The 12,326-nt window shown below is 34.5% G+C and overlaps 1 protein-coding gene across 3 annotated transcripts in view; it reads left to right on the top strand.

Annotated features, from left to right (window-relative positions):
- Nucleotides 658-12,326, top strand: part of LOC107618253 (myosin-11-like) — a 15,595-nt gene continuing 3,926 nt past the window's right edge. Inside the window, exons 1-26 of one of the 3 annotated variants that reach the window (XR_002353327.1) lie at nt 658-1,126; nt 1,958-2,086; nt 4,178-4,321; nt 4,409-4,554; nt 4,639-4,795; nt 4,911-4,969; nt 5,551-5,710; nt 5,786-5,935; nt 6,042-6,178; nt 6,258-6,404; nt 6,515-6,616; nt 6,769-6,826; nt 6,911-7,012; nt 7,303-7,340; nt 7,566-7,692; nt 7,773-7,943; nt 8,064-8,195; nt 8,312-8,421; nt 8,546-8,606; nt 8,817-8,994; nt 9,101-9,306; nt 9,393-9,512; nt 10,260-10,358; nt 10,555-10,776; nt 11,709-11,848; nt 12,102-12,204. Coding sequence is in view for 2 of the 3 variants with exons in the window: in XM_016320264.2 (XP_016175750.2) it covers nt 1,124-1,126; nt 1,958-2,086; nt 4,178-4,321; nt 4,409-4,554; nt 4,639-4,795; nt 4,911-4,969; nt 5,551-5,710; nt 5,786-5,935; nt 6,042-6,178; nt 6,258-6,404; nt 6,515-6,616; nt 6,769-6,826; nt 6,911-7,012; nt 7,303-7,340; nt 7,566-7,692; nt 7,773-7,943; nt 8,064-8,195; nt 8,312-8,421; nt 8,546-8,606; nt 8,817-8,994; nt 9,101-9,306; nt 9,393-9,512; nt 10,260-10,358; nt 10,555-10,776; nt 11,709-11,848; nt 12,102-12,204 (3,201 nt within the window). In the remaining variant the exon portion in view is untranslated. Of the gene's footprint in view, nt 1,127-1,957; nt 2,087-4,177; nt 4,322-4,408; nt 4,555-4,638; nt 4,796-4,910; nt 4,970-5,253; nt 5,348-5,550; nt 5,711-5,785; nt 5,936-6,041; nt 6,179-6,257; nt 6,405-6,514; nt 6,617-6,768; nt 6,827-6,910; nt 7,013-7,302; nt 7,341-7,565; nt 7,693-7,772; nt 7,944-8,063; nt 8,196-8,311; nt 8,422-8,545; nt 8,607-8,816; nt 8,995-9,100; nt 9,307-9,392; nt 9,513-10,259; nt 10,359-10,554; nt 10,777-11,708; nt 11,849-12,101; nt 12,205-12,326 lie in introns of those variants that run through there. The other 2 variants (XM_016320264.2, XM_021110500.1) reach the window with 2 other exon arrangements.

Genomic DNA, 12,326 nt, shown 5'->3' with positions numbered 1-12,326 from the left:
TCCTTCAATTTATAGTTTGTTTTGTCTCTTCAAATACATTTTACTATCCGATTTGATTAATTAAAAAAAATAATTCCATATAAAAAAACACTTAGACTTCTAATAATAACATATTATACATATATTTAATCCACATAACAAAAATTAGCCTTTACAAGCTCTTAATTAAAAAAAAACCCATAAATTGGATCATCCAATGTTTATTCCCTGAAACTTCAATTTTTGGACGTAAAACAAATTGGACCATTCCATTACTCTTTGTCTTTGCATGTTGGCAATGAACAAATTGTTGGATGTGATTTGTTGAATTATAATTTGAAAAAGTCTAAAGGAACAATAACTTTATTAAATTCTGATCAGTATGTAACTAATAAAATAAAAATGAATAATTTTACACAGATGAAATTTCACATCATTAAAAACATCATTTATGATTATTTGATAAATACAAATCACAAAAATTACATCCTAGCACTGCTCTTATTATTTTTTAAAAAAATTGCTCCATATCAGGGTAATACATGACCGGATACAATATCAGGGAATATATAACATGAACAATCCATTACTTAAAAATGAGCTCTCGTATCGTATGTCTGTTAATGGAAACAAAATATTATTATTAGTATTAATATATTGACGGATAATATTTGTGGGTAATAATATTGGCACTCCCCCAGAGTGTTTATCAATTATCATTGACATAGTTGGAGAGACAGAGAGAGAAGTTGATGAATGATGATTAGTGGTAGCCACGAGTTGGCGCGAAAGAAGAAGGTGCCGAAGTTGCAGCTCCTCTCTCTCTCCGTTGTTGAATCAACAATGTCGCTCACAGCCACTCGATCCACTCTTTTTTCATCTTTCTCTCTCCTTTCACTCTCTCACTCTCACATTTCAATTTCACTTTCTCCACCAAAAAACCATGCCGTTTCTCTTTCTTCTTCTTCTTCTTCACTTCTTCCGACACTCATAACACGTTTCCGTTTCACACCTAAAAAGAAAAAGAAGAAAAAAAAAAAAAACTGATGCGATTCGATCAATCGCTCATTGTTCGCTTGCTTGGTTTCTCTTCATGAACAACAACGCGCTTCTCGCAGCATCTCCGATTCAAGACCTCAAATAAATGGTGCGTTCTATAGTTTTCAGTTTTCGTAATGTGCTTTTGTTCCTCGCGTAATGCATTTCTCGGTTTCGTTCTTCATTTCTTTTCTTCTGTTATTCTGTAGCAGTTGCCATTATAGTTTTTAATTAAAGTTTATTATTATTGTTTTTTTTTAAATTGTTGTATGTGTTGTTTGTCACGTACTATGTTTAGGGGAATAATCGTTCTTATCAGAGTTATATTCAAAAGGTCTTTTTTTATTGTAAGGTGACTTATAATAAGCTAATCCAAACACGGAATAAGATATGATAAGAATGAGAACGATTCTCTTTCGTGCTTTGGAAGTGGAAATGATTATGTGAATGGGAATGGCAATGATCGAATGGAACTATGAACTGGCTGATCAAGAAAGAAGTCTTTCATGAACTGGTTTCTTTCAGTTTTTTGTTGCAATGCAAATTGCAAAACTAAGCTTAAAAAGTTCAAGGAATCTTTGTATTTGGATACAGTGGTCCTCCATGATCAATTCATTGCGTATTGTTTGCAATTGTGGAAGAGTGTCGGGGGAAATGATTGGAGATGGTTTTAGAAGCAAAATGATCAATCTTCGGTGATCAAGGTGTGGAACTTAGGCAGCAGTGCTGGAGGATCAAGCAATGGAACTTACAACACGCATATTAGTTCATTTTGTAATTTATAGTTCTTCTGGATGTCATTATGGTACAAATATGGACAAGACTTTTGTTGTCTTTTCTGGCAAGCAGGATAATATGAAAACAGTTACTTAACCTTACTGAACTCTTATATAAACTGTTTTGTCTAACAGAAATGATGAATTTGTACGTCCATGTGCAGGGGACTCCAGTGAATATTATTGTGGGTTCTCATGTCTGGATTGAAGATCCAGATATCTGTTGGATTGATGGACAGGTATCAAAAATCACCGGAAAGGATGCTGAAATTGAAACTACCAATGGAAAAAAGGTTTGTACTCTCTGCACATTCTTTTCTTCCTTCTCTTTTTCCTTTGTGTTATATATATATATATATATATAAAAACATCATTTATGATTATTTGATAAATACAAATCACAAAAATTACATCCTAGCACTGCTCTTATTATTTTTTAAAAAAATTGCTCCATATCAGGGTAATACATGACCGGATACAATATCAGGGAATATATAACATGAACAATCCATTACTTAAAAATGAGCTCTCGTATCGTATGTCTGTTAATGGAAACAAAATATTATTATTAGTATTAATATATTGACGGATAATATTTGTGGGTAATAATATTGGCACTCCCCCAGAGTGTTTATCAATTATCATTGACATAGTTGGAGAGACAGAGAGAGAAGTTGATGAATGATGATTAGTGGTAGCCACGAGTTGGCGCGAAAGAAGAAGGTGCCGAAGTTGCAGCTCCTCTCTCTCTCCGTTGTTGAATCAACAATGTCGCTCACAGCCACTCGATCCACTCTTTTTTCATCTTTCTCTCTCCTTTCACTCTCTCACTCTCACATTTCAATTTCACTTTCTCCACCAAAAAACCATGCCGTTTCTCTTTCTTCTTCTTCTTCTTCACTTCTTCCGACACTCATAACACGTTTCCGTTTCACACCTAAAAAGAAAAAGAAGAAAAAAAAAAAAAACTGATGCGATTCGATCAATCGCTCATTGTTCGCTTGCTTGGTTTCTCTTCATGAACAACAACGCGCTTCTCGCAGCATCTCCGATTCAAGACCTCAAATAAATGGTGCGTTCTATAGTTTTCAGTTTTCGTAATGTGCTTTTGTTCCTCGCGTAATGCATTTCTCGGTTTCGTTCTTCATTTCTTTTCTTCTGTTATTCTGTAGCAGTTGCCATTATAGTTTTTAATTAAAGTTTATTATTATTGTTTTTTTTTAAATTGTTGTATGTGTTGTTTGTCACGTACTATGTTTAGGGGAATAATCGTTCTTATCAGAGTTATATTCAAAAGGTCTTTTTTTATTGTAAGGTGACTTATAATAAGCTAATCCAAACACGGAATAAGATATGATAAGAATGAGAACGATTCTCTTTCGTGCTTTGGAAGTGGAAATGATTATGTGAATGGGAATGGCAATGATCGAATGGAACTATGAACTGGCTGATCAAGAAAGAAGTCTTTCATGAACTGGTTTCTTTCAGTTTTTTGTTGCAATGCAAATTGCAAAACTAAGCTTAAAAAGTTCAAGGAATCTTTGTATTTGGATACAGTGGTCCTCCATGATCAATTCATTGCGTATTGTTTGCAATTGTGGAAGAGTGTCGGGGGAAATGATTGGAGATGGTTTTAGAAGCAAAATGATCAATCTTCGGTGATCAAGGTGTGGAACTTAGGCAGCAGTGCTGGAGGATCAAGCAATGGAACTTACAACACGCATATTAGTTCATTTTGTAATTTATAGTTCTTCTGGATGTCATTATGGTACAAATATGGACAAGACTTTTGTTGTCTTTTCTGGCAAGCAGGATAATATGAAAACAGTTACTTAACCTTACTGAACTCTTATATAAACTGTTTTGTCTAACAGAAATGATGAATTTGTACGGCAGGGGACTCGGGACTCCAGTGAATATTATTGTGGGTTCTCATGTCTGGATTGAAGATCCAGATATCTGTTGGATTGATGGACAGGTATCACCGGAAAGGGCTCTTCATTGGATATATATTTTATCGATCCAACTGTAGTCACAAAAATCTATGATGATCATCTATACTAGATTTCACAAACTTCGAACACCAATAAGCATGTAATGAACAACTCTTGATTTCAACTCTTATTTATGATTTTCAAAATATATCATTGAGTGTTTCTGTTGCATTCCTGTCATTTCTTCACTAACTAAATTCTAAGAAAATTCGGCAGATCTATTATAATTATTTTCGTACGTCTGGAGGCATTTTAATGCATTTCTTGGGGCAGCATTCATGTTTTCTCATACCGATACTGCTAAATGGAAATGACAAAATATTTCATAACTTAGTTAAGTAAAACATTACATCTGAATTGTTGGCTTACTTCTATTTTGGCTATTACAAGGTGGTTGCAAATTTATCAAAAATATATCCCAAAGATATGGAAGCTCCTCCTGGTGGAGTGGATGATATGACTAAGTTGTCCTATTTACATGAACCTGGAGTCCTGCAGAATTTGAAAGCTAGATATGAATTGAATGAAATATATGTAAGGCTTTCTACCTTTAATGTTATAAGATTTAGCTATGTTTGTTATAGGAAAAGTCGTTAACTATATTCTTGATTGCCATCACAGACATATACTGGAAATATTCTGATTGCAATAAATCCATTCCAAAAACTACCACATATCTATGGTGCGCACATGATGCAACAATACAAGGGAGCACCATTTGGAGAATTAAGCCCTCATGTATTTGCAGTTGCTGATGTTGCATATAGGTAAGCAGTAAATTGCTTCTTATTATCTAAATGTCATTCCTATCATTGAAGGAAATATTAAAATGGATATTTTGTTTTTATTAGGGCAATGATTAATGAAGGGAAAAGCAATTCAATTCTGGTCAGTGGGGAAAGTGGAGCTGGCAAAACTGAAACCACAAAAATGCTTATGCAATTCCTTGCTTACCTAGGTGGTAGGGCTGGCACTGAAGGCCGAACAGTTGAACAACAAGTTCTCGAGGTATGATTAATTCATAACACTCATGGTTAAACTCGATCAATATTCTCATTCTTATCTTTTTGCTGCTAACGTCTGATCTCATTTGAGATTTCTATACTAACTAATCCGAATGCAGTCAAATCCAGTTCTAGAAGCATTTGGCAATGCAAAAACTGTCAGGAATAACAATTCTAGGTGAGTCTTTCTTATACCTGGATAATAACGGACACTTTGGTTTTAGTCACCATTAATATCTGATTGATTACTTACCTTTTATGTCAGTCTTCTGACATGCAGGCAAACAAGGATTCCTTATGTCTCATTCTCCTTCTTAGTCTGATATTTTAAAGTACTTATATTGTAGGTTTTGTTTCATTTCATATTCATAATTAATTTCTAGTCACAAGGCCAAAAGTGAAGAGTAAATTGACGTTAATGAATAGTTAATGATTTTATTTTGCATATTATTCTTTCAAAAGGAAGGCGAGCCTTGGAGCAACAGTTGAGTTGTCTCCGTGTGACCTCAAAGTCACGGGTTCAAGCCATGAAAACTGCCACTGATGTAATTATCAGGTTAGGCTGCGTATATTACATCTTTTGTAGACAGCCCTTCCCCAGAGCCTGCATTAATGTAGGATGCTCGTGCACCAGGCTGCCGTTTTTATTCTTCTTTCAAAAAGAAGCATTTTTGTTAACATAGTGTGGTAGGTGATAGATAACTTCTAAAGCTATTACTAATGGTTGGCTTCCAATTCTCTTTTGTATTAATGGTGCAGTCGGTTTGGTAAATTTGTGGAGATCCAATTTGATAAAAGTGGAAGAATCTCAGGAGCAGCCATCAGAACATACCTTCTAGAGAGATCTCGGGTTTGCCAAGTTAATGATCCTGAACGCAACTATCATTGCTTTTATCTTCTTTGTGCTGCACCACAGGAGGTATGTTTCTGTCAAGCAATCTGCTTCTTATTGATTCTTTTAACCATATAAACACATTGGAAATTTTTCTGGCAGGAAATTGAGAGATACAAATTAGGAAGTCCTAAAACTTTTCACTACCTTAACCAGTCAAAATGCTATGAATTGGCTGATGTAAGTGATGCTCGTGAGTTTCTTGCCACCCGTAGAGCTATGGATATTGTTGGAATCAGCCAAAAGGATCAGGTATTTTGTTTCATGAGTATGAATTGGCTTCTTTCTTTCTAGCATATAGTGATATAGGATAATTAGCTTCTTAAGTTTGTGCTTTCCTCTGTTACCTATTTCTCAGGAAGCCATTTTTAGAGTTGTTGCTTCAATTCTCCATCTTGGTAATATTGACTTTACCAAAGGAAAAGAAGTTGACTCATCAGTTCCGAAAGATGACAAAGCCAAATTCCACCTTCAAACTACTGCTGAGCTTCTAATGTATGGATGTTGTATTATTACTTCCTCCCTCGATATGATTTTTAATTACCTTTAAGATGATTCTCAAATATCAAATCAGGTGTGATGCCAATGCTTTGCAAGATGCATTATGTAAGCGTGTCATGATCACCCCTGAAGAAGTTATAAAACGGAGCCTTGATCCCCAAAGTGCAACAGTGAGTAGAGATGGACTGGCAAAAACAATTTATTCTCGGCTGTTCGACTGGTATAATACTGAAAATGGACAAATAAGACCTATATAGTGTTTAGGTAGATACTGAGGATAATGATACGGGGTTCTGATTTTGATTCATGATGTATTTATGTGTTTAACAGGTTGGTGGACAAGATTAATAGTTCAATTGGACAAGACCCCAATTCTAAAACTTTGATTGGAGTCCTTGACATATATGGTTTTGAAAGTTTTAAAACTAACAGGTAATATATAGTTTTGGAGAATAGACATGCCTTCATGTACATGTTATGTATTTCCAAATATTGTACTGATTAGTGATGTTGAAAACAAACACCTCTGGTTGGTTTTAATTCAGTCCTTTTGTAACTTACTATCAACCTGTTATCCTCTGCAGTTTTGAACAGTTTTGCATTAATTTCACAAATGAGAAGTTGCAACAGCATTTCAATCAGGCAATGTCTCGGGCTACACTGCACTTCAAGTTTTCTTGTAAATGTTATTCCTATATTTAATATGATTTCGATGATGGATTTCAGCACGTTTTTAAAATGGAACAAGAAGAATATACAAAGGAGCAAATTAATTGGAGCTACATTGAATTTGTTGATAACCAAGATGTTTTAGACCTTATTGAAAAGGTTTTGTTTCTCCTATCCCACTTTGTTTAAGCAACTGAGGTTTCTTTGTTTGTTCTGGGTGTGAAAGCATTCAACATGTATGTTCTGGAATTATAGGAATACAAAGCTCATGCTTTTGATATGCTTGATGATGATATTTACAATGCTTCCTTTTTAATTATACTATTGTAGTTTATCCCAGAGTCCATAATTTAATTTGACCAGTTCAGCTTTTCCTTTCCTTTGGTTTATCCTTTCTCTGCCATCCTTTTTTTTTATTTTATTTTTTTAACATTGTTTTTCTTCTGCAGAAACCTGGAGGAATCATTGCTCTCCTAGATGAAGCTTGGTAAAACATTGTTAATTTTTCCTATGAAGAACTTCTTTTTCATTGGTTATTAGATGATTTAACTTTAACTTTTTTGGTTAGTAAAACTGGACATGAACTACTTCCTTAATAGCTTGCTAGATCCAGTCTTTCTCTCGCTGCTTTGATGCTACTGCTCCTTGTTGCATAACATACACAATCTACTTACTTAATTCTTAATTTTTCCCTGCCTTTCTTGTCTTTCAGCATGTTTCCAAAGTCTACGCATGAAACTTTTGCAAACAAGCTTTATCAAACATTTAAGAACCACAGGCGCTTTATTAAGCCAAAATTGTCTCGAACAGATTTCACGATTGCTCACTATGCTGGGGAGGTATGACTTAATTCTTATAACATTAGCTGCTGAAAATATGACATATTTGTTTAGTTGTTTTTTCCCTCAAAATTCTGCAGGTTTTATACCAGTCTGATCAATTTCTAGACAAAAACAAGGATTATGTGGTTCCTGAACATCAAGATTTGTTGAGTGCTTCCAAATGTCCTTTTGTAGCTGGCCTTTTTCCACCACTTCCAGAAGAGACATCAAAATCTTCCAAATTTTCTTCAATTGGTTCTCGTTTTAAGGTATCATGTTTTCTAGTCTTTGGTTCAATAATCACAATATATATATGTACAAGCCCATGCTTATGAAAAATAAACCACTTTCCTATTATCTGGAAGCTAACAATATTCTAAATGGTGCAGCTACAACTACAAAGTCTAATGGAGACATTAAATTCTACAGAACCCCATTACATCAGATGTGTGAAACCAAATAACCTCTTGAAGCCTGCTATTTTTGAGAATGCCAACATTATGCAACAACTTCGCTGTGGTGTGAGTATAATGTTACTTTTGTTTTCATTTCATCTTTGGATGATATTTATGTAAATCATATCTATAGTTCTTTATGTTTTCAACCATTCTGCTATCCCTAACCCTTGCCACTATAGGGTGTTTTAGAGGCAATCAGAATCAGTTGTGCTGGCTATCCTACTCGCCGCGCTTTTTTTGAATTTGTGAACAGATTTGGCCTTCTTGCTCCGGAGGCCACAGAAGCAAAGTGAGTATTTTTTAAGTATGCTTTTTATGTGAGGTGGTAGAAATTTGTTGCTTGAAGTGTTAAAGTATTTTTGTACCAAACTTAGGTTTTGTGCTAATTGTCAATTTGTTTCACCTATGAGCAGCTATGATGAAAAGACTGCTTGCCAAAAGATTCTGGAAAAGATGGGGCTTAGTGGATATCAGGTATCTTAAAATATTTCTGTATACTATCATAAAGATCTTAAGGACTTAGCTCCAACTATAATTCATGCACCTTCAACCTCTTCCTATGTCAATTCTCATTGTCTAATGTCAACATAGATCCAGAATGGTTTTACAAAATGCATCTTTGTATAATACATTCCTCTCCCGTATGATCACAAAGTTCATTTGATTGGCCGCCAAATTTAATAGATTGGAAAGACAAAGGTATTTCTAAGAGCAGGTCAGATGGCTGAACTAGATGCACGTAGAGCTCAAGTACTCAGTAATGCAGCAAAAAGTATCCAGCGGCGCATAAGAACTCATCAAGCACGTAATCATTATCTTGCGCTTCGAAAGAAGACCATATATCTGCAGTCTCGGTGGAGAGGTGAAATAACCTTACTAATTTGTTAGGATAAATGCAATCCTTTTACATTGCTTGGTCAATCTCCTTTATCTATATATATTTACTGTGTATAATATATTTTTTGTAGGAAGACTTGCATGCAAACTATATGAAAACATGAGAAAGGAGGCTGCTGCTGTGAAAATTCAAAAGAACACACGCAGATATCAAGCTCGGAGAGCCTACAAGAAACTTCATGTGTCAGCATTGACAGTTCAAACAGCTTTAAGGGCAACAGCTGCTCGCAAGGAGTTCAGATTTAGGAAGCAGACCAAAGCCTCCATTATTATTCAGGTTTTAGTCAAGTTCAATTTGATTTAGATCATCAACTTGGGCAATCAATATGCAATTTTTAAATCTGTTATCTAAAAAAATCGCAGGCTCGGTGGCGGTGCCACAAAGCTGCATTATATTATAAGAGGCTCAAGAAAGGGACAATAGTTACACAATGCAGATGGAGGGGACGTGTAGCGAGAAGAGAACTTAGGAAACTAAAAATGGTAAATTACTAGGTTTGCCATGATTCTTATATAACTGGTTTTAGAGATTCCATCAATACGTAGAACCTTTAGGAACATGTGACTAAATGTTTAACTGCAAAATGATGCTTCATATTAAGCAGGTTTATACAACCTGTATTATTATTCTTCTGTATCATTGTCATGATCACTCTATTGTAATGAAGTGTAAAACATGAAAACAAACAGCTACACGTTGTCTTAGGTGGGTTGGTTACATGGATTAGGCATTGCCATAGTTTGGCATAACAATCGTGCTTACATGTAAACTATTAAAATCTAAACCGTACATGAAATATAAAACAATCTAAGGGGAAAACAAATTCTTAGGATCTTCAAAATTGAAATTCCTTTAACTTTAGACTTAAGGTTTTAGAACTAGAAATATATTTGTTCTCTTTCTGTCTTTTTTTTTGGATTTCTTCAAATATTATCCTACATTTATTATGAAAAAAGTGAAACAGACACAATCCTTAAGGATAACTATTTTGGTTCTGAAATGAAAGCCTTGCAACTATATTTCTCTATATTTGTAATTTTCCATTTCTTTTTGCTGGTTTTGCGAAGGATGGGATCCAAATCTGACTCCACCTTCTTGTAATGAATTAAGCCACTTCTACAAGACTCATTCTGTAATATTCAAGTCAAATAAACATCAGTTTTTATTATTTTCCTGTTTATTGATATCTTTTTCTTGCCTAACTTGATGTCCTGTTCCACTTTCTTTAGGCTGCAAGAGAAACTGGTGCACTTCAAGAAGCGAAGGATAAGCTTGAGAAACGTGTGGAGGAACTCACTTGGCGTCTCCAGCTAGAAAAAGGATTAAGGGTGAGATATATATTTTGCAGATAAATACGACTTGGATGACTGTTATGTTTTTTGATCACTTAGACAATTGTGCATGTTGAAATAACACTTTACACTAATGGAAAATAAAAGGAAGTGCAAAAGACCAACCTTAGCTAGTTCCTAAACATTTACTTCATTCGCAAGCTCTAAACTAAACATGTGGAATCATGTGCAGACGAATCTAGAAGAATCCAAATCTCAAGAGATAGCAAAACTGCAGAATCAATTGCAGGAGATGCAGAGCAAATTTGAGGAGACCAATGCTCTGCTTTCCAAGGAGCGTGAGAATGCAAAGAAAATTAGTATAGAAGCAGTTCCTGTTATTCAAGAGAAACAGGTTATCGTTGAAGATACACAGAAGATTGACGCACTGACGGCAGAAATTGAGAGCCTAAAGGTAAGAAAATTCAGTCTTATTGGATATGATCCCTTGTTTTCAATGATGCATATCTTTCTGTGTATACTCTTTCCTTTAACATCAAAGATTGTGACAATATATATGTCAATTAGACATGGGATACATAATTCTTAGACAGGTTTACATAAACTCTTAGGCTTCTTTCCTTTTTCATTGGTTAGCTCAGAAATGAAGACAACCAATACAGAGTTTTGTATAACAATTGGGCAGAAAGAATTTCAATGTAAAGATGCTATTTTAATAGTAATTATTTTGTTCTAGACATCATATATTAATTGATGTCATGTAGATTGCAAACAGAGCTAAGTCATGCACTTCATCAGATATTTTCGGAATTCTATGATATGATATAGTAAATATAAGATGCTTTCTCTCTTTATAGATCCTGGATACAATGGGATGTCGAATGAAATGTTTTCCTCCTGCTGATTTCTGAAATAATACAGTACAAAGGTATTCATAGTTGATATAAGCTGACACCCAATGAAGTCTCTCCTTCACCAAACAGCCCTTTCAACTTTAAGTGCATAAAATGTACAAGTACACTTCAACTTTTTCTGAAAAAGATTTTCTTAGCTATCTTTGATGAGGTTGGTGAGGATCAAGGTTTAATTAGTAATCACTTGGCCATGGATTTCTTGTTTGATCTTGTTCTTGTAAAGGGGCTGTCTTATCCTCCTATATATTTGTATATGCCTTCTTTTTATCTTAACAATTCTTCCTTTTTCCAGAACGAAGAATTAAAAATAAAATACTTGTGCATAGTGTCTCTGACACAATTTATGTGTGTCAAAGACAAATCCCTGAATTAATAAGGGGCACAGTCTCTGTATGCTGATGTTGTTAACTTTTTGTCAGCACTTAGCAGCTTATCATATTTAAATGATTGCCTTGGCTTTTTCTTCACACAGACGTCACTCGAGTCAGAGAAACAGAAATCTAATGACTTTGAACAAAAATATAATGAAGCCCAAGCTAGCAGTGAAGAAAGAGGTAAAAAGTTAGAAGACACAGAGAAGAAGGTTCGTCAACTCCAAGAATCATTGAAGGGGTAAATAAACAAATCATCGAAACAAGCCATGTTGCAACTTTTTTACATTTGATTTCCAAAGACCAAAATCCCTGTGGAGAATTTATTTTGAAAAGTTCAATAATATCATGGACTAAAGTGGTCAGAAATTTATCTTTTCTTATATTCACATCTCACAGGAATCTTTGGTTAATTCCAAGTTTCATCTTCACAATAGATGTCATGCCCCTCATTCACTTAACTGGTTGACTGAAATCTTATAATATATGATCAGGCTAGAAGAGAAGATTAATAATGTAGAATCAGAGAATCAGGTTCTACGTCAACAAGCTGTATCGACCAAGTTCCTCCACAGACGCCAGAGCTCACTTGCCCAGGTTCTCTTCATAATGGACTTTTAAGCATGAAAAGCATATAAAGCTTGATGGTTGTTTGAAAATTTTTTTTTTGTTTTTTTTGTTTTTTGTTTTTTTTTTTTTTTTTTTTTTTTTTTTTTTTT

Source organism: Arachis ipaensis, chromosome B09 (genome assembly GCF_000816755.2).
Source record: "Arachis ipaensis cultivar K30076 chromosome B09, Araip1.1, whole genome shotgun sequence".
Lineage (NCBI taxonomy): Eukaryota > Viridiplantae > Streptophyta > Magnoliopsida > Fabales > Fabaceae > Arachis > Arachis ipaensis.
This window is presented reverse-complemented; position numbering and strand designations above follow the sequence as displayed.